The sequence below is a fragment of the Podarcis pityusensis genome, assembly GCF_964106645.2.
Source record: "Podarcis pityusensis genome assembly, chromosome: 1".
Classification (NCBI taxonomy): domain Eukaryota; kingdom Metazoa; phylum Chordata; class Lepidosauria; order Squamata; family Lacertidae; genus Podarcis; species Podarcis pityusensis.
In genome coordinates, this window is record NC_138028.1 from 122,186,518 (window position 1) to 122,211,173 (window position 24,656).

The 24,656-nt window shown below is 45.8% G+C and overlaps 1 protein-coding gene across 2 annotated transcripts in view; it reads right to left on the reverse strand.

Moving 5' to 3' along the window:
* Positions 1-611: 611 nt before the first annotated feature.
* The window catches only part of NEMP2 (nuclear envelope integral membrane protein 2), an 86,870-nt gene continuing 62,825 nt past the window's right edge, over positions 612-24,656 (reverse strand). The window contains exons 1-9 of one of the 2 annotated variants that reach the window (XM_080971824.1): positions 19,523-19,851; positions 15,744-15,859; positions 12,730-12,958; positions 12,524-12,596; positions 11,512-11,605; positions 8,905-9,019; positions 6,269-6,494; positions 4,915-5,091; positions 612-2,085 (exon numbers count right to left, since the gene is read on the reverse strand). In XM_080971824.1, the coding sequence (XP_080827950.1) occupies positions 1,875-2,085; positions 4,915-5,091; positions 6,269-6,494; positions 8,905-9,019; positions 11,512-11,605; positions 12,524-12,596; positions 12,730-12,958; positions 15,744-15,859; positions 19,523-19,646 (1,365 nt within the window). In that variant the 5' untranslated portion in view covers positions 19,647-19,851 and the 3' untranslated portion in view covers positions 612-1,874. Of the gene's footprint in view, positions 2,086-4,914; positions 5,092-6,268; positions 6,495-8,904; positions 9,020-11,511; positions 11,606-12,523; positions 12,597-12,729; positions 12,959-15,743; positions 15,860-19,522; positions 19,852-24,656 lie in introns of those variants that run through there. The other variant, XM_080971823.1, reaches the window with a different exon arrangement.

Sequence of the window (24,656 nt, forward strand, 5' to 3'; positions counted from 1 at the left end):
TTTCTGGCTCATGCTTCTGCTTCCTCTACTTTTAAGAGAATATTGTGCTTGGGCAGCCCCTGCCTTTCGACGTCCCCTTGGGCGGTCGAGCTCAGCTTTAAAAGCCGTCTTGCGTGAGCAGCGTAGTCATTCGTACTGATCTGAATCTTGGCTGTGATCTCTCTCTCTCCTCTCCCCCTCCCCAGGCTCCCGAGATTTCAGGATGTACTTAACTATATCTTTCCCTTCGTTTTTTTAGCTTTGCAAATAATCCTTGTGAGGTAGAAAGATAAAGACTCTGAACCAGATTATCCACCCGAGAAAGGGAAAATAAAGGGATCGGCTCAGCATGCAGTGTATTGAATACACACCATCAACAGCTCTCAAAATCGCACACCCCACCCCTACAAGAATCTCTCCCAACCCATATCAAATGCTCCTTTGCAGAGTGTTCCATTAGTTCCATGCAATCAAATAATAATAATAATAATAATAATAATAATAATAATAATAATAATAAATTTATTATTTTTATCCCGCCTATCTGGTTGGGTTTCCCCAGCCACTCTGGGCGGCTTCCAGCAAAAGATTAAAAGTACATTAAGAGAATTTAAAACACATCATGCATGTGATATACAGACAGGCTTGTTTTATTTAAAATAAAACATTCAACACCACTTGTGATAAAGCAGAGACCAAGCTGTGCGCTTGTACGCCACAGTGTATATTTTTTCTTTGAATCGTTTTTATTTGGTTTTTACAATACAAAATTACAAAAAAAATAATCAAATACATATCCATATATAGAGATTCCTCTGAATCTCAGAACTTGCCTCCACCCCTTCCCTGGAGTCCCCTTTTAATCGTTTAAAACTGCATCTTCTCCAGACTCTTTAACTATCACATCATTCCTTATTTTCCATGACAATTGTTATACTACAAGTGAAATCAAAATCCTGCCAATGTTTCCATCTGCTTACCGTGGTCTCTCAAATAAGTTGTGGATTTTCCGCATTCTTTATTATAAAGTTCTTGTCCTCTTGGTTCCTGAGTTTTCCGGTCAACTTTGCCATTTCAGCATAGTCCGTCGGCTTGGTTTGCCATTCTTCTCTGGTAGGGACTGTGTCCCTAAGAGTCCCCACGGTCTATGTTTGGAAGGAAGAACAAGACCCCACTTGCTGGCCTGCCCAGGGCTGCCCTAGACATCCAGACATTCAGCAGAGAGTTGGGGAGGCAAGCCTTGTACCCACAGTTGAATGGATGTGGGGCCCGTAAGATGCTGTGGACTTCCACACACACCATGCGGTAGTGGAAAATGCTGCCTCCCTCTACCACAGGATACATACTTATTCCAAACCAGGATATGTAAATGGGGAAGAGGATAATTGCAGCAGAGCTACAACTCCCTCTTAAACATCAGCACCATGTTAAAACCAAAGACTGACAACTTTGATTCACCCTTGCCTTTTGAAAATAAAATAAAATAGTTTTTTATTAGGCTTTAATTTCTTGCTCGTTTTCTGAACTCAACACCCCAGAAGTTGAGTCTTTTGACAATCGGGCAAACAAACCATATAAAAGTGGTCCTCTTTTTTTTATCAGCAGGGAGGAAATTTCCCTGCAAGCCTCTGATTCGGAATAAAAAACAAAAGTCTTGTAGAACTTCTGGTTAAACCAGGTACTTTTGGGGAGCACACGCGTTCTCCGATAAATCTCTGCCACCTTAAAAGGTTGCAAAAAGATATCTGAAGCGGCAGAAGAGACTCCTTCGGAAAACCTTGGCTGCCCCCTGCAGTGCAGTTCAGAAAGCAGAACCTTCCAAGGTCCGTTCTGCGAAATCTCACCCACTTGCAAAACTGCGGTGCGTTTCCCTCACTACCTCCAGACAGTGTGACTCAGAGAACATCTTTACTGAAAAAGTTTTGCTTTTGTTCCTCGGGGTTTTCCTCCACCTCGCAGGGCTCCGTTTGGCGGTCTGGCTCGGCCTCGGCCTCTGGATTAAAAAGTTGCTCTTCTAAGGCTGCCCCTCCCAAGCCGTACTGCTCGTCGTGGGTGGCCACTTCCTCAGGCGACACGTGCGGAAGGCCCAGGACAAATTTTGCAAATCTAGGGTGGGGCAGGAGAGATCATAAAGCATAGCTGTCAACTTTCAGATTTGAAAATAAGGGACCAGCAGCCAAAATAAGGGATTTTAGTCAACCAGCTGAAATACGAAGTTAAAAGGGACCAGATAATTTGGGAGAGCAGCGCCGGTTTTTAGCCCTTCGTTTCCAGAGGTTGCTGCTCAAGACACCACCCGATGAAACACTGCGATTAAATAACTACAAGCAGCAACCACTTTTCGCGCAAAACGAAGTCCAAGCTACGAAAATGCTGCTGCAGTTCTGTATCTTTTCTCTCGTGCTCCATCTGCAGCTCTCAGTTCCATCAGGCGGGGCGGGAGGAAGGGGGGGGGAATAGTTCCCGAAGTAAACCCGCAGATCAGACCATCTATGCTAGTCTACCACTACAAATCTATGGGAGAAGCACTTGCGGTCCTTCCTCCGCTTTCCCCCTCTATGGTTAGCCCTTGGAACACCTGCCTCCTCCTCCGCTCTCTGAACTGCTCTCTCTATGGTTGCCCTCGCTCTCCTCTCAAGGCTCCTCAGTCCTGGCGGGGAGGGGCTCCCAGGGGCCGAGGCTGGTGAGAGGAGGCCAGAGGGGGGCAGGCCAGGCAGCCAAGCAACACAGTTGAAGCCTCCCTGGCCAGCAGGGAGGGAAGGAGAGGAGCTGCTTCCTTTGAAACCCGGGAAATTTAAGGGACATCATCAATAGGGGACAGCAGCGGGACACGGTGCTGGGATAAGGGAGTTTCCCGCCAAATAAGGGACGGTTGACAGCTATGTCATAAAGCGCTATATATAAAAGTGCCGCTCGGAAACTCTCGTCCACCACACCCACTGCGTTCTTAGCACCAGCAATATTCCCCACATCTTTCAAGACAACAACAACAACAACAAGGACTTTATTTGCGTAGCCAACAGGCCATAGCATCAAAGGTCTTTCAAGACTAGTTTGTGTCTTAGAGCACATTTCAAGTGGGGGGAAAATGGGCAAAGCAAGCATAAGCCAGCCCTGGTCGCCCGTTATACTTGGACTATGATACCTGAACTATGATGAGGAATACTTGCTGGCACAACTAACAGATGGATGGTAGGAAGTTGCTCTCAACCTTCTTTCCATCTCTTTCTGTTTTGTTACCATTCTTATTTTCTCCTCTCTAAGTATTTTACTATTATTTCTCTTAATTATTTTATCTTAGTGAATTTGGGTAAGAATTGCACGCGGGTGAAGGTGATGTACAGTCCCTGTGTGGGAGGCAGCGAAGGGGAAGTCTCTCAGTAGCAGTAGTAATAATAATAATAATACAGTGGTACCTCTGGTTACGTACTTAATTCGTTCCGGAGGTCCATTCTTAACCTGAAACTGTTCTTAACTTGAAGCACCACTTTAGCTAATGGGGCCTCCTGCTGCCGCGGCACGATTTCTGTTCTCATCCTGAGGCAAAGTTCTTAACTCAAGGTACTATTTCTGGGTTAGCGGAGTCTGTAACCTGAAGCGTATGTAACCTGAAGCGTATGTAACCCGAGGAACCACTGTAATAATAATACAATCATACCTCGGGTTAAATGCGCTTCAGGTTGAGTGTTTTCAGGTTACGCTCCAAGGCGACCTGGAAGTAACGGAGCGCGTTACTTCCTGGTTTCACCGCTTGCGCATGCACAGATGCTCAAAATGACATAATGTGTGGAAGGGGCAAATCGCGACCCGCGCAGACGCGGGTCGCGTTCACTTCAGGATATGAACGGGGCTCTGGAACGTATCCCGTTCACATCCAGAGGTACCACTGTAATAATAATAAATTATTATTATTATTAATAAATTATACCCTGCCCATCTGGCTAGGTTTCCCCAGCCACTCTGGGCAGTTCCCAACAGAATATTAAAAACACGATAAAAAAATCAAGCATAAAAAATTTCCCTAAACAGGGGTGAGAGGCTGAGAGATGAAAGGGACACCCCCAGTTATGATGGCAGGACACACCCTTTTCTGTATGGGACAAAAGATATATCTGTGAGAGAGGATTCTGTACTTACCTGTCTACTTACCAGTCTCTATGACCTTTTCTCTGTTCTTTTATTCTTTTGCTTTTTTGTGTGCGTTATTAGTTTGTTTTTTATTGCAATGTGAAAAGAGTTAATAAAACTTTCTCCCAACGCACCCCCCAAATAATAATAATAATCCTTTTGCAGAAGTGCAGTTTAGAACTTGATTAAAACTCAACATCAGCTCAGCTTCGTAAGTGGCTCCTAGATTCAGCCTACACCAGGGATGGGGAACCGGCGTCCTTGACCTCAGATGCTGTTAGACTCCATCTTCCATCAGCCCCAGCCCTATGGCCAATAGGGATGATGGGAATTGTAGTCCAACAACATCCGAAGGGCCACAGCTTCCCCACACCCCTGGCCTAAAGCAAATGAATGCTTCCTTAACTTCCTTCTCATACAGACTCGCTTTGGGGGAAAGCCACCCTTTTCCTTTAGAAAGCTACTTTGTGAATAAATTCTGCCTCAAGACACTCACCAGCTGCAGGCCTGTGGCACTGCCATCAGCTAAGATCCACACTTACACCTCCCCTGCAGCTTTGATGAAGAGTTCTGTGGAACTCAAAAGCTGGCATGCTATTCTGTGAAATTTTGATTGGCCTAAAGAAGAAGAAGAAAGTTCCTACCTTTGCGGCGACTGCAGCTTCACCACTGCTACCCACGAGGGGAAATCGGGGCGACGGCAGAAGGTTCCGTGGAACTCTGATGAAGAGTTCTGTGGAACTCAAAAGCTGGCATGCTATTCTGTGAAATTTTGATTGGCCTAAAGAAGAAGAAGAAAGTTCCTACCTTTGCGGCGACTGCAGCTTCACCACTGCTACCCACGAGGGGAAATCGGGGCGACGGCAGAAGGTTCGTAGGTCCTCCAAGGCCTTGAGGGTCTCTTGTTCACCCTGCTCCCGATACTCTTCTTCAGTCAGGTAACGAACCTCCAACTTCCCTGATGTGAAAAGCCGGCTGGCTTTTCTGAAAAGGAGAAAACAAAAGGCCACAGCTGGCGGATCGAAAGCTGCTCCATGGATTTGAAATACAAAAAAAGGGGAATTAGAACTTGTTTGTAGCCGCACTGTAATTGATCCTAAACAAGACAGTGCTCTCCCCACCAGGCTGCAGACCATATATAGAACACTAGGGAACAGGGAAGGAAGCAATGTTTTCAAATAACAAATGCTACAAGGCAAAAAACTCCCAAGCTTCCCCTTCTCCTTAGCCCTGCATTTGCAAATTAAAACACTGATTAACTTTTCAATTATATTTTAATCTAATCTAATTAAAATTAAAATACTGCTTGACTTTTGGGGAAGAATTCAACATGGTGCTACGTTGGCTGTTCCATCTGAATGGGTAAGTCCTCTTCTTTAATGTTCTTTAATATTTTAATTGTTTTAATGTTGTATTTTAATCTTGTTTTTAAAGTTGTATTTCAATCAACTTGTTTTTATTATTGGTTGTTAGCCGTCCTGAGCCCGGTCTTAGCTGGGGAGGGCGGGGTATAAATAAAATTTATTATTATTATCATTATCATTATTATTATTATTATTATTATTCCCCTCTCTGGAGCCAATTTGGGGAAGCCACAGGGGCCAGAGAGGTTGAGGGAAAGCCCCATTGTGGAAGCCAAGGTCCTTTTGTGAAGGGAGCGTATTCACTGGCTCATGCCCAATATTCCTATTTTTATATGTGTGCTAAAACAGCACCTGCCTTTAAACAACTCACGATATCCTTTGCTGGGCACCTTCTTTAAAAGGCAGAGTGGAAAACAAACAGCCCCTTCTTGCGAGTCGTGAAAGCAGCTGCACTTAACAGGGATGCCATCAAAGGGAAGATGTGCTGGAAAAGGTGCGCTTGTGCTTTTAGAATGCACTGTTTGTGCAATCTTGTGTATTATCGACAAGAGAAGCGTACTGCCAAGGTATACATAGAATATAACAGATGTAGGCCCGTATTAGAGGATGGCCAACTCCCACCCAAGTCCCTTCCAACCCATGCTTTCTCCAGAACCAATAAAAATAATATTTCTTAAGTAACATGATCCAAGCCAACAGATGTGGGCAGATCCTGCATTCCATACACGGTGGGAGGAAACATGTCCATTAAAGGGGGTTGTTCATCCAGTGGTTTAACAGCCCAAAAGGATACTAACCTGCCAATGTAGCCGAATACTCTAAGAGGATAATGCAGGATTTTTGAACACAGCATGGTGACAATGACTGCATAGGCAACCACTGGAATGGAAATGCCAATATAAATGAAAACCAATCCTATAAATTGTAGTGTCCACATCAGAAGGTTCATACTCTGTTCACTCTTGAGCGGCCCATGCTTGTGACAAAAACCAAAACTGATGGATCCGACTATCAGGCAATACCCTGGAAAAGCAAACGACAAAACCATACAAAGATCAACAAGGAAGGAACTCTACTATCTTAGCTTATTTCAAGCTAGTAAATTGCCCCTTGCCCTATTATTTGTGGTAAGAATCAGTTCTAGGAGACCAGGCGAAATCACTTCAACTGGAAGGGAGCTTCCATGGTGCTGCAATGTCGCACATGACCGTACGAAAGGCAGGCAAGCTGATAAATTTACAGTGGTACCTCGGGTTAAGTACTTAATTCGTTCTGAGGGTCCATTCTTAACCTGAAACTGTTCTCAACCTGAAGCACCACTTTAGCTAATGGGGCCTCCCGCTGCCGCCAGAGCACGATTTCTGTTCTCATCCTGAAGCAAAGTTCTTAACCTGAAGCACTATTTCTGGGTTAGCGGAGACTGTAACCTGAAGCGTATTGTCAGGCAGTGAGTTGTGAGTGTTTAATGAAGATAAGAGTCCGGGAATCCAACCATATTTACAAGATTTATTGCCTCTTTGAAGCTATATACAAGCAGTTCAAAAGTGCGACTTCATCATGGTCGGTTAGTTGTCCCGACTGGCTTCTTTCCGCTTTTGGGCCAGCATAACCAATGTCTAAGCCCAGCCCCGCTTCTTCCTCTCTGATGAGAGGTGCTTGGCCCAGGAAGTACCTCCACCCTCTCAGAGTCACTCCCCTCTGACCCCTACTTCGTCTTCTCTCTCCTCCAAAGACGAACAGCTGCTTATTAAAGGAACCTTCTCCCTGTAAGTTCCCATTCCATCCCCCTTCTCTTTCTCCAGTTCCCTGACACGTATGTAAGCTGAAGCGTATGTAACTAGAGGTACCACTGTATTTGCAAAGTCTGCTTTCCACCTCGTAGAATAAAGAGACCCTTGTTGGGCAAGTTCACACATTCGGTTTCTGGTGTAACCTCTTTATGTGGATAAAAAAGCTGAGGTGCACATTCATTTCAAAAAAACAAACAAACAAAAAAAAACCCCTAAGGGAAAATTTTAGAATCTCATTTGGACAAAACTTTAAAAAGAAACTGAAGTGAGCTCAGTTACGAAGCCCGATTCCTTCCCTGTTTACTGGAAACAAGTCCCTACTGCCTTCAGCAGAGCTTACCCCCAATGTAAGGGTACACAGGATTTCAGCCTAATTGCAAGGTCCCACAACAATGGCCATTGTTTATCAGGCACCCTGCTCGTCACGGTAAACCGTGGGCAATGGTTTACTCTGACTCTATTGGTCTCACCCCCTTTGCTCTTTCCTGCTGTTGCCAGGGAGAAACAAACCACAATCAGTAAGACAAGTGCAAACCTTGGTTACAGGTCGTGGTTTGGAGTGAAACAAAACAATGACCCGCAGTTTAGATGTAGTGCTAAGCTAGAGGAGAGAACAGTGGTACCTCGGGTTAAGTACTTAATTCGTTCCGGAGGTCTGTTCTTAACCTGAAACTGTTCTTAACCTGAAGCACCACTTTAGCTAATGGGGTCTCCCGCTGCCACCACACGATTTCTGTTCTCATCCTGAAGCAAAGTTCTTAACCCGAGGTACTATTTCTGGGTTAGCGGAGTCTGTAACCTGAAGCGTATGTAACCCGAGGTACCACTGTACAGTCGTGCTCATGTCCTGCTTACAGCCTTCCCATAGATCTCTGTTTGGCCATTGTGAAAACCTGATGCTGAACTTCTTCTTCTTGTTACTATTATTATTAATAATAATATACCTGGAGGCCTCAGGGCAGTTCACAAAAAAGATCACAACATATATAATCAGAATAAAAACAACAACCCAATAGCACCCCGCCCCCTCAGAAAAGAGCCACATTTTAAAGGGTATAGGATGTCAAACAGATCAACCAAACGCCTGGTTAAAAAGTGACGCCTAATGGTTCATAATGAAGGCACCAGGTGAACTTCCCTGGGGAGAGCATTTCACAGACAGGGAGCCACTGCAGAAAAGGCCCGTTCTCGTCTTGCCACTCTCCAGACCTCTTGAGGAGGCGGCACATGAAGAAGGGGCTCAGAAGATGATCTCAGGGTCCGCGTAGGTTCATATGGGAAGAGGCGGTCCTTGAGGTATTGTGGTCCTGAGCCGTTTAAGGCTTTATAGGTCAAAACCAGCACTTTGAATTGGGCCCGGAAACTAATTGGAAGCCAGTGCGGTTGGACCAGGATTGCTCTAATAGGCTCAAACCGTCTTATTCCCGTGAGCAAACCTGGCTTGCGTCCAAGCCAGGAGAACTTCTCTTACGTTTCTTAGATATTGCAATATTCACTTGTGAACAAAGCCAGTGGCTGCAACTTTAAAACCTTAGAGGGGGAAGTGCCATTTTAGAAATCTTCTGTTTTATGAATGACAATGCCTTCTGTGTGACACAGCCTAATGTTCACTTTCAGTTTTCTGTTTCTATACATTCTCTTACCTAGTACATAGTGTGTGCAGTGATGCCACAGCCATTTCAAATCCTCTTTCCACGTGTAAAGAAAATAGAGGGAAGAGAACCAGCAGCCACTCATTAAAATCCAGAAAGTGCTTACCTAACGATGGTGAGAGAAGATAAAAAGGGAGGCAGATGAACAAAAATGGCAATTTGTTTGTACATAAACTAGTGGCCAAAATTGTCAAAACCTTTTGGAGAAAGTGTATTTCCGAGCTTTGATGGCTCATAACACCACTTTTTTGGGGAGTAATACCATAAAATTATATATCAATGGAAAGATATATAATTCTTCATTAAATTATCTTTCCATTGATAAATAATTTTATGGTATTACTCCCCCCAAAAAGTGGTGTTATGAGCCATCATTGCCAAAACAAGATGGCACCTGATTGACTCTCTAAACACTCCTTTTCATGGTTATTTGGCTATAACATTTGATAGAATACAGATAATTGAACAAACCTTGTTGCATTACATTCTTCATTAAATTATATTTCCATTGATATATAATTTTATGGTATTACTCCCCCCCTAAAAAGTGGTGTTATGAACCATCAAACCTCAGAAATATACTTCCACAATTATGGCTACTAGTGTACATATAGGTTCATGTGCATGGGGCCCACTGTTTGCTAGATACGACAATCTTACCTGCCCCCAAATAAAAATCTGACACAAAACACAGGCCATTAGTCCAACAGTACGTTTCAAACAACCGTCTCGTAAATCAGAAGTCAAGTGAACAGGGACGTCTTATCACATTTCCTAAAGGCTGTGTGAATGTGCGACAGAGCTGTCACAATCATGTCAGCACCCATGTCAACACATTAACATAATCGGGGGGCGAGCGGGGGGGTCACATCAGTCTGGAATGTGGAGAAACCGGATGCAAAAGGCACAGCTTTGCCTAAAGCGGATAAATAGGCTGCATTCTCAATCAGATAAAGACACCGTCTCATGTACCTGGGTTTTCAGACAGCTTAGTTGTCAAAAAATTTGGCTCCCGAAAGCCGCAAACCCGGAAGTGACTGTTCTGGTTTTTCAACATTCTTTCGGAAGCCAAACGTCCGCTGGGGCTTCCGCAGCTTCCGATTGGCTGCAGGAGTTTCCTGCAGCCAATCAGAAGCCCGCTTTGGTTTCCGGACGTTTTGGAAGTCAAACGGACTTCTGGAACGGATTCTGTTCGACTTCCAAGGCACGACTGTACTTTTAATTCTTACTGGTGTGTTAACTACATCCAGGTACCAGGCTGAGCCTATAAAGTAGGAAAGGGACGAAGACTCTTTTACAAACCCACTCAACACCCCTATAATTTCTCAACACTCCTCTAAGGTCTCTTACGCAACGCAAACTTCCTGCTGCCGTTTCCCTTTAAGTCACACGTAAAATATGCTGGCAGTTTGCTAATATTATTCCCCAATCTAATACCAGGATGAAGCTACTGGATTGCAACTTCCCATCATCTCTGCCCCATCGGCCACGCTGGTTGTGGGCTGCTGGGAGTTGCATGAAGGGGGAGGTGAAGCCGCACGCACAGAACCTGCTCTGAGCATCCACCCTGAGTGGGAAGCTTTGAAGGGGCATTGTAAGAGAATTTCCTACTCCACGCAGGAAGTTGAAGGATGGAGTAGACCAGGGGTCAGCAAACTTTCTCAGCAAGGGGCCGGTCCATTGTCCCTCAGACCTTGTGGGGGGCCAAACTGTATTTTTGTTTGGGGGGGGGAGAAATGAATGAATTCCTATGCCCCACAAATAACCCAGAGATGCATTTTAAATAAAAGCACGCATTCTACTCTTGTCAAAACACCAGGCAGGCCCCACAAATAACCCAGAGATGCATTTTACATAAAAGGACACATTCTACTCCTGTGAAAACACGCTGATTCCCGGACCGTCCGCAGGCTGGATTTAGAAGGCCATTGGGCCAGATCCGGCCCCTGGGCCTTAGTTTGCCTACCCATGAGTAGATGGGATTTGGGGTTCAGGGGCAAAGCACACACTGGGATTCCAGGCTAGAGCGACCAGGCTATTGTTTGCAGAATTGTTTGTCCCATGATGAAAAACAAAACTATGTCAAGAATTATACAAAGGCTTCATTTACCACTTGCTCCTGCCTTAGACTTGTCCACTAAGCCAAGCCCTCCAGTCATTGAAGGACTACAACTTCCATCACTCCTGATCGTTGATTAGCTCGGTTGGTTAGAGCATGGCGCTGATAACGCCAAGGTTGCAGGTTCAAGCTCTTCCAACTCTACAATTCTATGATTCTGTGACTTGCTATCTTGGCAGGGCTGATGAGAGTTGAAGTCCACCAATGTCTGCAGGGCTACAGGTTCCTCCAAGAAGAGGTTGGAACGAAGGAAAGAACCATCATTTCAGAGGAGCTTCTTGAAAGGACAGAATAATTAATTGCACAAATAATGTCAGAAATTCGGCTGAGACGTGTTGCTGTTAAAAGGAATCCTACATCGATAACATCATTTCTTTCGGAAGCCCGGGAATGGATGAAAAGCAAATTGACATTGAAAAGCAAAGTTTAGCATCGATATACTTATCTAGCCTGTTTTATGTTATCAGCGGTACACTCACCTTGGGAATAAATCTTTTAAGCATCAAAAGGAGAAAGACTAGAGTGGCAAGGACACCGAATGTGACTCCAGCAGAATAATAGAATGTGATACTCCTGTTTTGAGAGCAGAGGGGTGCTGTTAGAACTTTTGTGGACGGGCAGGTGGTTTCAGACACACAGAAATGAAAAAACACACAATTTTACTAAAACTTTAGAGACCTATGGGCGAGGATACTTATACATAGCACATTATTTGACCTTCCCTAAATATACCATAGGGAGCATCCTCAATCTCTCTCTCTCTCTTTGGGTCCCTGCATAGTCTCAGCTCACAACCCCCATTTTTTTCCTCCTCCTAAGCTCCGCTTGGGAAATATTTACATAAGTTAGAGGCGTGGGGTGACTGGCTGACTCCAATCCACCAGTCCCACCCTCTCCATTTCCAACCATCCCATGCAAGGATCTCAATCGTATGGAGCCTTCTCCCTGTGTTCAAGCAAACAGGTATAACGCTCCCCCTTCAGACTTTCCCTGCTCAACATGGGAAGGCTAGAAAGCCAAAGAGCGAGGCTAGCTATTTTTTTTGTCTCTCTTCCTCAATGGATGAGCTGTCTAGCTGTCTCTCTCCAGCAGGTACACTGTTTGCAAAAAGGTTTCAAAAACTGCCACGGCTACGATATGTTTCTTAGATCAAATTGTGTGCGACGGAAAGGGGAAGCTCTGTGCAAACAGATTTCCTGCAACTCTGGATCAAACTCTGTGCAGTAGAAGCCAACATATTTAAGGCACAGGTCTCCCCTGATCATATATATACAGGGAGAGACGAGTGGTTGGTTTTTCAGAGCAAAAGTGGTGCATGGGAGAGAAGACCTCAACCTTTCCCTGTGCCACTAACAAGGGTTTATGTCTCCAAAGCCTCTTCCACACTGCAACCCAAGTGCTTTTCTTCCAGCCAATGGATCACCACTTTTTTCGTGAACAGCAAGTTAAAGTCATAAGGGATACACCCTGTGAAACAGAGCTGAATCTCACCTGCTCAGATTATGCGCAAAATGAAAGAGAAGGATGCCAGTGAGAAACAGCGGAAAGAGTGTCCGATCCAACACTAAAACAGAACAGAATGGAAAAAAATGGAGGAAAGTCCACATTGCTTCATTTTTAAGCTAGTCACTTCCTTGTTGTGCATCCTTCCAATAACACAAGTGCACTTTACAAACAGATTAAATAAAGTGACTCACTGTTTAGTTTTGTGTGTACAGTGAAGGGTGCTTTGTTCATAGGCTGCACCCAGAAACAGGTTTTCTCTCCATACAGGCTCGCTGATATTGTGGTTTCATTAGACACGCCCGAATGCCAAATATTGTTAAATAGGCACTTGAAAAAGGCAAGCAGATTTTCAGAGCTTTGGCAATTCCGTTCCTCTGGGATGGACATCACCTCAAATGTTTCGGAGCTGCTTATCTTCACCTATAAAGAAGATACCTGAATTATTCCTCTCGGCTTAGGACAGGAGGAAATAACAGAGCAGGGATGAGCAACAATCACATAACTCAGGATTTCCCAAACTTGGGTCTCCATCTGTTTTTTGGACTACAACTCCCGACGCCCCTAGCTGGCAGGACCAGTGGTCAGGGATTATGGGAGTTGTAGTCCGAAAAAACAGATGGAGACCCAAGTTTGGGAAACTCTGCGATAGCTTTTCCAATTTGATTTTGCCTATAGCAGGGACAGGAATTTGCGGCCTTCCAGATGTTGTTGGTACTCCAACTCCCATCATTCCCTGCCAGGGCAGCAAATGACATGGGATGATGGGAGTTGTAGATAGATAGATAGGTAGACAATCATAGATCTGACTGCATAGGAGCAGAGTGAATGGGGATGAATGTCCTAAACCCCATTTCCCCCTGTGCTGCTATCTCCATCACCCTCCACGAGCTGGAGGGTGCAAAATAAGAGAGAAGCAGAACACAAATGAGAAACAAGAGCCCTGCTGGATCTCGCCAGTGGCCTATTGAGAACAGGGTCCTGTTCTCACAGCGGCCAACCACATGGCTGAACTTAAAAATGAAAAGCGTAATGCTGGTGGTCAACAAAAGAGGTTTAAAGACTCTCTCAAGGCAAATCTTTAAAAATGTCGTATAAACACTGACAACTGGGAAACACTGGCCTGCGAGTGCTCCAGTTGGAGAACAGCCTTTACCAAAGGTGTCGTGGGCTTTGAAGAAGGTCAAACTCGGGACGAAAGGGAGAAAGGTGTTAAGAGGAAGGCACGCTTGGCAAATCCACACCATGATCAACTCCCGCTTGGAAACCAACGTCCCCACTGTGGAAGGATGTGTGGGTCCAGAACTGGCCTCCACGGTCACTTACGGTCTCACTGTTAAAACCGTGTTCATGGAAGACAATCTTACTCGGCTACGAGTGATCGCCAAAGAAGAAAGAAGAAGCCTCTGGGAAGCCCCACGACCACAAGGCAGACCTGAGCACAACAGCACTCTCCCCTGCCACTGTTTCCAACAACCTCCAGGGGTTGGAGGGGGAAATCTGAAGCACGGAGTCTCTGCCCCACAAGTTGTGGAGGCCCCGACGTCAGCTTCCAAGTTGTGGAGCAGGAGGAGAATAGCAATAAAGGGGGAGCAACTTAAGGTGCTTCTTTCTCCTTGCTCACGTGTAGGATCTACGTACAAGTGGCATACCTCAATAAGGCTTCAGTGAGGGTCCAGGATAAGCTGGCTTGATTTCCAAGCTAAAATATGCTAAGCCACACTCTTATCAGCCTTCTGTTTCATCCATTCTCTCTTAACGCAAATAGCAGAGCTGAAGAAGAGAACCTTGGATCAAAATACCTTGGAGGTAGAGAGTTATCGCCTTTTCAGCAGGGATAGGTAGGCTGCGACCCTTCGCTTGTTGCTAGTCTGGTTCCCATCATGCCTGATTGCTGGCCATCCTGCCAGAGGCTCATGGGAGTTGGAATCCAACAATATCTGGAGAGCCACATTGCTATATTACCCAGAAGTGGGAGATACTTATTCCATGTTCCCGCTCTTTTCAGAAAGTCTATGTGTTGAAGGTACTCTGATTGAGCCCAGAGGGACAGATCTATCCAACAACCTGATTCATCAGTTATTCTGTCTCTCCAGAGGAGCTTGGGAACTTTAGATCTGCAGATCTCCCTCCCCAAAACTAAAATTCCTAAGATTCTGAGTACAAAATCAACCTAGACTTGCATGTCTACATGCCGTGCAGCCCTGTACATATCTAGTCTGATGTAAGTCCTACTGAGTGCAATGGGACTCCCAGGAAATAACTTGGGATTTCAGCCTTAAGACGCGTACCAGAACATACATACTGGGAAGTTAAGTCCCATTAAACACAACGCCCTAAATCCCATTGTCCAAAATTTCTGCTTGCTGACCTGCAACAGACTCCCAGAAGCAGATTTAGCTTTGCGTTTCCTCTCTTTTTTTAATTGCTTTATTAGTGTGTTTTTTAAAAAGAAAAAACAGTCAACTAACGAAAAACCAAAAGGTAATACAAATTCCAAAAAGTAAGTGGATTTCTTACAACACAACTTCTGTTATGACTTCCACCACACCATCGAGGGTCCTGGGTTACTTTTATGTAACACAGTTTTCGTTATCACTCCAGTCTTATCCCGTATCATTAATTCTATAAGATTTCCTATATTTCTACAGGGGTCCTTCCAAGCCTGCCAGAGAATTCACATTTTTACAATGCTCTTTAAGATGTTTTCTGTGAATATCCCACTCTCTAATAAACGTTTGGTCTGTATTATCTCTAATTCTTCCTGCTATCTTTGCTAATTCTGTAAATTCTAGTAATTTTGTCTGCCAGTCCACTTTGGTTGGGATAGAAAACTAAGATTCTTGCTGCCACCTTTCCTCTCAATATATTGTTTTGCTGTTAGAGAAAGACACTCGTTACTGAGAAATATTTATGATACCATATGCTGTCACTGATTTTTACATTTGTTCCTGCACTTGTCTTGCAAAGAGGCCCACTCAAAAGAAAGGTGTTGATATGTTAAAAAGTCCCTACCCACAATAGAAAGGAAAGCACGTCACACCTTCCAAATTCTCCTACACAACACCCCTTCTGGCATTTCCGAATGCCAACATGTGGCAGTTGTCTTCCAATACATTAGTCTTCCATCGTGAGAACTGTATTCTTTAGGGAGAAGAACAGTCACCACGTTCCCTTGGGATGAATGAGTCATGGGCTGGGGCTGTACCTGAATAGTTGACCAAATATTTTTCAGCTGTATCTTTCCATGCGGAATGTAGCAGTAGCAAGCCGGTTCTAAACTACGGCTGACGTCCATCGTCTCCAAGTGCCTACAGTTACTCTCTAGACGGAGAAAGAAGAAGGCGTCACAAAGTCTGGAGATGCATGCAAGTCGCTCGGACATTTTCCTGCTGCTATATGTAATCTGCAGTATACACCGATTTTCCCAGTTGCAAACCTTGATTGGCAGCGTATTTTTAATAGGTGTGATATACTGGCACTGCAAAATCCACTGCTAAACCCCCAAATGCTTACCGCTGAGGCTGTTCCAACAGAGAAGCTGTTGTGAGTCTTCCTGTCCAATCCTCAACAGGTGGCCAGAATCATATGATTCCAGTTTCCCACCACCCTTCTCCCTCCCAGCAAAAAATAGATGAATGCGCTTTACTGTGTTAGGCTGCAGGCATGCAGCCCATGAAAAATTGCATTGGTGCAACTGCCTGGCCTGCAGCCCCACAATAAGGCTGGAAGTAAACCTGGAACTGGCTTTTCATGTCGTAACTTGAAATCATGCTACACTATTCAGGCTACAATCCTAAGGTCCCAGGGGCCATAAGATCTGTGTGTGGAGAGTGTTTCTGAAGATGAGAAGATGCATTGCTCTTGCTACTGTGGAATAACATTCAGCTTCTGCATACAGTGGTACCTCGGGTTACAGACGCTTCAGGTTACAGACTCCGCTAACCCAGAAATAGTACCTCAGGTTAAGAACTTTGCTTCAGGATGAGAACAGAAATCGCGGCACATTGGCAGTGGGAGGCCCCATTAGCTAAAGTGGTGCTTCAGGTTAAGAACAGTTTCAGGTTAAGAACGGACCTCCGGAACGAATTAAGTACTTAACCCGAGGTACCACTGTATCTGGGCTTAGGAGAAAGTACTGCAACATGACTGGAAACAGCAGTTGAACAGATTAAAATATTTGGATCTCATCTTACCGATTTCGTTAGCAAAGGGGTTGTTACTTTTTAAATTGCTCTCCTTGGCTGATAAGTATCCCTAAACACAGCACCCACCGCACAAACTAAAGTGTAAATGACTTTGGAAGTACTGTAAATATTTCAACAAATTCCACATTAATAGGGCCATTAAATAATTTTTTTGCTTTGGTGCCACACATGCTGCTTAAAAACAGGCAAGCTTGCAGTTAAAATGCATGAACCCATCAACTGCCAAAGCCCTAAGGCATGGGTAGGCAAACTAAGGCCCGGGGGGCGGATCCGGCCCAATCACCTTCTCAATCCAGCCCGCGGACGGTCTGGGAATCAGCGTGTTTTTACATGAATAGAATGTGTCATTTTATTTGAAATACATCTCTGGGTTATTTGTGGAGCCTGCCTGGTGTTTTTGCATGAATAGAATGTGTGCCTTTATTTAAAATGCATCTCTGGGTTATTTGTGGGGCATACGAATTTGTTCTTTCTTTTCTTTTTCTTTTTCAAAATATAGTCCTGCCCCCCATAAGGTCTGAGGGACAGTGGACCTGCTGAAAAAGTTTGCTGACCTAAGGTCTAACTTCAAATGACAATACAGTGGTACCTCGGGTTACATACGCTTCAGGTTACATACGCTTCAGGTTACAGACTCCGCTAACCCAGAAACAGTACCTAAGTTTAAGAACTTTGCTTCAGGATGAGAACAGAAATTGTGCTCTGGTGGCACGGCGGCAGCAGGAGGCCCCATTAGCTTCAGGTTCAGAACAGTTTCAGCTTAAGAACAGACCTCTGTATCAATTAAGTACTTAACCCGAGGTACCACTGTAAGTGGATGCATATTATGTAAATTTGGATTTGTGGGTCATCATACCAAACCGTTTGGGAACCACTGCTCTAAGTCTTCCGTAACATCAGCCAACCCTTCTCGGGTACAAGTTCATATTGTCATGGGATTCTACCCAATATTGATCCAGAGTAGATTCCAATGTATAGTTAGCAGAGTAAAAACTTACAACACATTGCAGGTCCCCCCCCCCCATTAGATCAGAGGCAATTGTATTTCATCCAGCAGAGCTTTGCTGCTACTGAAGGCAAATAAGCATAATGGTCACAAATCCAATACATTCAGGATTGGCACTGTCCGTAAGAAATCCAGTTGCAGCAGACTTAAGCTTACAATAACTTATAATAAGTCTAAACTTTAACACTAAGCATACTATGTACGGAACACCTCAGCAGAAGGAAGAGAGATAGAAAGTGAAACCCGGGCTCCTTCTGGCCCTATTTTTATAGCCAGCATGACCTTGACAGAAAAGGTAAGAAGAGAACCAGTTTAAACCAGTTGTACTCAAACATCATGAACCTTCTGCTTGCTTCTTTCATGCAGAGAAGCTTCTCCAGAAGCCTCTTGAATTAATTAGAATAGGAAAGATCTCTACACATCAGATCAAGACTTTCTGTACTAAGAAATGCAAGCTGACACATATATCTTAGATCAAGATCACTGTGCCCAGAGAATTGTTTTGAAGCACCTGATGATGCAGAACTGAATCTCAAAGTTACAAACCAGCACAAAACTTTGGGAGAGACTTTGAGGGGATACCAGCCGTTCAGGCTTGCGGTTAACAGAGCTTCTGATCAGTAGTGTGGATGGGAGATCACAGGGTGCCTCACACAAACATGTACATAAAGGTAAAGGGACCCCTGACCATTAGGTCCAGTTGTGACCGACTCTGGGGTTGCGGCTCTCATCTCGCTTTACTGGCCGAGGGAGCCGGCGTACAGCTTCCGGGTCATGTGGCCAGCATGACTAAGCCGCTTCTGGCGAACCAGAGCAGCGCACGGAAACGCCGTTCACCTCCCCGCTGGAGCAGTACCTATTTATCTACTTGCACTTTGACGTGCTTTTGAACTGCTAGGTTGGCAGGAGCAGGGAACGAGCAACGGGAGCTCACCCCGTTGTGTGGATTCAAACCACCGACCTTCTGATTGGCAAGCCCTAGGCTCTGTGGTTAAGACCACAGCACCACCATGAAGCTATTTAGTCTCCCATATTCTGGTTACCGGATCACAGGCCAAGGGTTGATTGACATTTGCACACAACTGGAATATTTATGGGCAGCAAAGTACTGCCAAGACAAAGTACTGAACGCACAACCAGAGAGAAAAAGTAAACACACGAGCCTATCCCATGTTTACACAAATTACATAAATTCCTACTGAATGGCAGTAGCAGGTATGGGGAACCTGTGGACCTTCAGAACCAAAGAATCATAGTGTTGGAAGATCTAGTCCAACCCCCATTAGTCCAACAACGTCGGGAAGCACTACAGCTTCTCCCCCAACGTCAAAGGCAGGAGTGGCAATTTGGATACAAGATTGGAGGGGGGGCCAAGTCCAGAAAAGCCCTGCTCCACTTGAACACGACGCAGCACAAGCACACCATTTGACCATTTGAATGGCAAGGCCCATCTACTTTCGGGGGGGCCCGGTCCCCCCACAATATTTGGGGGGCAAAGGGACCTCAGCCCCCTCGGAGTTGGCTCCTATGGTCCTAGGACTACAGCTTAGCCCTGAATCGGATGCATGTTTACTCAGAGGTAAATCCGACCACCTTTCTCAACCTTGGGTCTCCAAGAGGTTTGGTTGGACTACAACTCCCATCATCCCTGGCTAGCAGGACCAGTGGCGAGGGACGATGGGAGCTGTAGTCCATCAACCTCTAGGGACCCAAAGCTGAGAAAGGCAGTTCAGGATCGCTGCCCAACAGCGCGTTAGCCTCCAGCCGCTTTACCTGCGAGCAATGCCGGCGCGCCACCGGACCGGACCGGCCGAACCGCCGCTGGGGCGCACAGCAGCGGTAGGAGCACCAAATACGGCGGCAGCCGCTGCCGGGTCGCGCCGGATCCCAGCTGCATTGCCCGCCGCTGTTTGAACAAAGCGATGCCTCGGAAAGCGCCGAGAGCCGCGGCGGCCGAGGCCTGGATGCAGAGAACCGACTTGCCCAGCGCTTGTGTTGTGCGCGCAATTGCGCATTGGAGGCGCCCCGGCGATGGGGGATCGGCTAGCCGGGGCTGGAGGGGGCGGAGGAGATCAAGGCGCTCCTCCCTACCGCGGGGGAAGGAAGTCGCTTCCTCCAGGGCGGTAGGAGGAGATCTCACACCGCAGTGGGAGTTTGGGGAAAGCAGTTCAAGACTATGAAATTAAACGCGCCCCGAGGCGGTGGAGAGGGCGGCAGGAAAACGGGGAGGAAAGTGCCTCCCCAGGACTGCCCTGGGGGAATCCCCACTAACAACTCACTGGGTGACCTTTGGCCCGTCTCATCATAGAATATGCAGAGTTGGAAGGGATCCCCAAGGATCATCTAGTCCAACCCCCTTGCAATGCAGGGAACTTTTTGCCTAATAATAATAATAATAATAATAATAATAAATTATTATTTATACCCCAGGTCCCAACAGAATATTAAAAACACAACAAAACATCAAGCATAAAAAACAGGGCTGCCTTCAGAGGTCTCCTAAAAGACCTCTGCCTGGTTGCCTGTAACCTCACTTCTCGCAGTGAGGGAACTGCTAGAAGGCCCTCGGAGCTGGACCTTTGCGTCCGGAATGAATGATGGGGGTGGAGATGCTTCTTCAGATATACTGGGCCAAGGCTGTTTAGAGCTTTAAAGGTCAGCACCAACACTTTGAATTGTGCTCGGAAACGTACTGGGAGCCAATGTAGGTCTTTCAGGACCGGTGTTATATAGTCTCGGCGGCCACTCCCAGTCACCAGTCTAGCGGCCGCATTCTGGATTAGTTGTAGTTTCCGGGTCACCTTCAAAGGTAGCCCCACGCAGAGTGCATTGCAGTAGTCCCAGCGGGAGATAACTAGAATATGCACCACTCTGGCAAGACAGTCTGCAGACAGGTAGGGGGTCAGCCAGTGTACCAGATGGAGCTGGTAGACAGCTGCCCTGGACACAATTGATCTGCCCCTCCATGGACAGTCCCACGGACAGTTCCCGATTGGAAGGGATCCAAGTGATCCGCATCCTCCAGGCGTGCCTGGAGTTGTTCAGCAACCACCTGCTCAATCACCTTGCCCAAGAATGGTAGATTTGAGACTGGGCAATAGTTGGCCATATTGGCTGGGTCCAAAGATTCTTTTTTTAAGAAGCGGTTAATAACCACCTCTTTCAGTGGGTTTGGGAAGGCTCCCTCACAGAGGGAAGCATTCACCACCCCACAGAGCCCATCACCCAGCCCTTCCCAGCTTGCTTTTATGAGCCAGGATGGGCAAGGATCAAGGAGACAGGTGGTCGGTTTCACTCGTCCAAGAAGCCTGTCCACATCCTCAGAGGTAACAGATTGGAATTGATCCCACACAACTTGACTAGACAGGACTCTAGCACTCTCCTGGCCTGGCCCTGCTCCCACGATGGAGATTACCTCTTTCCGAATCTGAGAGACTTTATCTGCAAAAAAAAAAAATCATTGTAGGAGATCTTGGGGTCCAACTTGCCACTTGACATGCACTGTACAGCCTGTTCGTTTTGCGTTACAAAGATGTCTGCAAACGTGACACGAAGGCTGGCAGCATCGACCCCACCAGGTGGGAATCTCTTGCATACAGCCACAGTGCCCTGGAAACGGGCATGCATCCATAGCAGTGACCCAAGGAGAAATGACCTCTGAGAGGAGCACAGAGAGAAGAAACGCCATAGTGTAATCTGCATCCGCAGCAGCACAACCAGATGCCTTCATCTGCCCCGGCTGCAACAAAATATGTCTCTCCTGTATCAGTCTCTGCTGCCACAGCAGGAACTGTAACTCTCCAACTGCTTGACTTCACCCCCAATGGCACACTCCTTCATTGTCTCCGCAGATAGACAGATGCCAACAAGTGGGAGCACCGCACCATGTTGTTTGTTTTCACTGCAACAGATTAATACAGCTACCTCTGGGGGATGAAAGGGGCGGGAGCCCTGCCCTCCTCCCCATTGAGTCATCTTCATTTCACTTGCTGTTGCCCTCACCACAAATGGCTGCTTCTCTACCCCCCCCCCCCCAAGTCAGCAAGCCTACATTCACTTATCTGGGAATACGTATCATTGCGCCCAGTGGGACCTGCTTCTGAGTAAATAAGCGTAGGATTGTGCTGTTACTCTTGCAGGCTAAACACTCGGAAAGCTAGAAGGCAGATCTCCAGGGACCGTTAGTGCAGAGGTTGTTTCTCCTCTTTAATTTGCCTACAATTAATATGTGACACATGGATGATGCAATTAATAAAGTGCTTTCAGCATTATGTATGTTGTGTTTGTGACCGCAGGCAGGATCAGTCCGTGTTTATACATAGAACTGAGTGTCAAGAGGCCAAATTTTGCCTTTTGGGGAATACATAGAGCTGAGCTGATTTGAAACCACACGGTCCAGCTGCACACATGAATCTGGGCTGGTTTACAGCGGAGTTAGGGCTCTGAGAGCTCATTTTTGCAGGTGTTTGGCACTGTTTTCGAGTGAATCGGACGATGTCGGGATTTAGGTGAAGTTGTCACCCCGCAGGTTAGGCCACTGAGGGCTCATTTTATGTCCTACGATGGGACACAGGCCTGGCCAGGACGCAGGTCTTCCTGTTATATCCTCTGGGCTTTACGAGGCATCTGACCCTCACCTGAGCCTTCTCCAGCTGAGGCATCAGACACCTGCTTCCCAAGCTACCAAGCCCCACCTGGGATATTTCACTATTCAGGTCAACTTTACAAGGTTTCATATCCATTCCTCTCACCAAACCTTGTCTTCTTTTTCTTTTTTCTTCTTTTTTAAAATTTATATACCCAGCTAAAACACACCACCCATAAACTCCTAGGAATATAAGTGATTGAGGACAAGTAGTTCATCCATTTAGATCCCCACACCCCCGCCTGCAAGAATTAATATTATATGCCCCACTTTTTTGCAGGTCTGCTATAATCCTGATTCCGGAGCAAAGCACACAAGCCCCCCGCCCCGCCCCCCCGATCCATTGTTTTCAAAATTCTGTCCATACAAAATACCACCTTTGGCAACTGCACGTTTGTTGTGATTTAAATTTGCATTAAAACCACGCTCGGGCAGGGTTGTGGCACTCAGCAAACTGTTAATTCGGGCACCAGGAGGAAGGGACGTTGGATAAAGATTGGACTTGCTTATATGCTTTTTTCTCTTTTTTCTTTTTTTAACTAATAGAATGTTTTATAAAGTTGATGAATGATAGAATGATAGAAAAATGAATGATAGAAAAATGTTGGAAGAAACTACCTGGCTTTAGTAAAGATGGTTAAAGAATTATGAAAGAACATTATGAACATAAGAAGCTGGTAAAGTTAAGACCCAAATTTTAATTTTTAAGGTTTATTTTATTATAGAAAGATAGGATTAAATTAGTTGAGAATCTCTCTTATGTTTTATTTTCTTTTTGAAATATGGAAAGGAAAGGATTTGCTGGGATAATTAACAACTAGAATACAAAGGAAGGGAGGAGGAGGAGGTCTAAGAAAGAAGGTAATGACAGTTAAGGATCTGAAAATTATGAATTTGTTCTGTTTTTTCTTCTTTATTATTATTTTTCTTCTGTATCTTTTACTTTCTTTTATTTTTATTTTTATTTTTGTATTTTTTTTGTGTAAGCTTTTGTATTTTCTATTTTTTGTTTTTGTGTAAGTTTTGTATTTTTTGAAATCTCAATAAATATCATTAAAAAAAAAAAAACTGTTAATTCGGGCAAGTAAACTCCATCTCTCACTTCATTACAAACAGTTTTTCTACTTGCAACACACTTGAGCGAACCTGCTCCTTTTCCTTGCACAGGCATTTTGTTGCCATTTGCAACTGTAACTGATGAGTTTTCACTTACCGTATTTTTCGTCCCATAGGACGCTCCGTCCCATAGGACGCACCTAGTTTTTTTTTTGGGGGGGGAAATAAAGGAAAAAAATTTCCCCTTTATTTCCCCCCAAAAAACCAGGTCGGGGAAGAGCGGGATGGCGGCGCTGCGCCTCCCCGCTGTCCCCCGAGCTTGTGGGGCTGGCCGATGTCTGCCCGAAGCGCGGGGCGCTCTGCTTCAGCGCGCCCCGCACTCCGTGCAGCAGGCTGCTATCCGCAGCCTGGGGAACCCTGCGGGAACTCCCGCAGGGCTCCCCAGGCTGCGGATATCTGCCTGGCGCAAGGGGCGCTCTGATTCAGGGCGCCCCGTGCGCCGGGCGGCAGGCTGCTATCCGCAGCGTGGGGAGCCCTGCGGGAAGTCCCACGGGCTCCCCAGGCTTGCTGATAGCTTCCTGAAGCCTGGAGAGTGAGAGGGATCGGTGCGCACCGACCCCTCTCGCTCTCCAAGCTTCAGCGAAAGCCTGTATTCGCCCCATAGGAAGCACACAGATTTCCCCTTCATTTTTGGAGGGGAAAAGTGCGTCCTATCGGGCGAAAAATATGGTAACTCTGACGTCATTCGATTCTCTCCAAAGCGGCTGCAAACGTCGACACGAGTCCCACTGCAACGCTTAGCGGTTAAAACAACATGTTTCACAGCGCCCCACAAAATAACCACCTCGACGCCCTAATCCGTGGCGTCAAGATTTAAAACTCAACATCGTCCGATTCACACAAAAGTGGATCCAAACTCTGGCACAAGGTCCCTCCAAGGTTTGTTTGGCAAAACGTTTGGTTGGTCAAACCATGATCCGCGGGTCAGGGTGCTGAGGGCTCATTTTTTGGCGTGCCTGAAACATGACGTTTGCACTGCCAAGTGTTGCAGGTGTTTGGCACCGTTTTTGAGTGAATCGGATGACATCGGGATTTTGGCGAAACCGTGATTCCACAGGTTCTGAACTTAAACTCTGAAGTTAACAATCTGATATTTACGGTAGCTGATTAATTGTATTTCAATAACTTTGAACTTTTGAGAGTCCC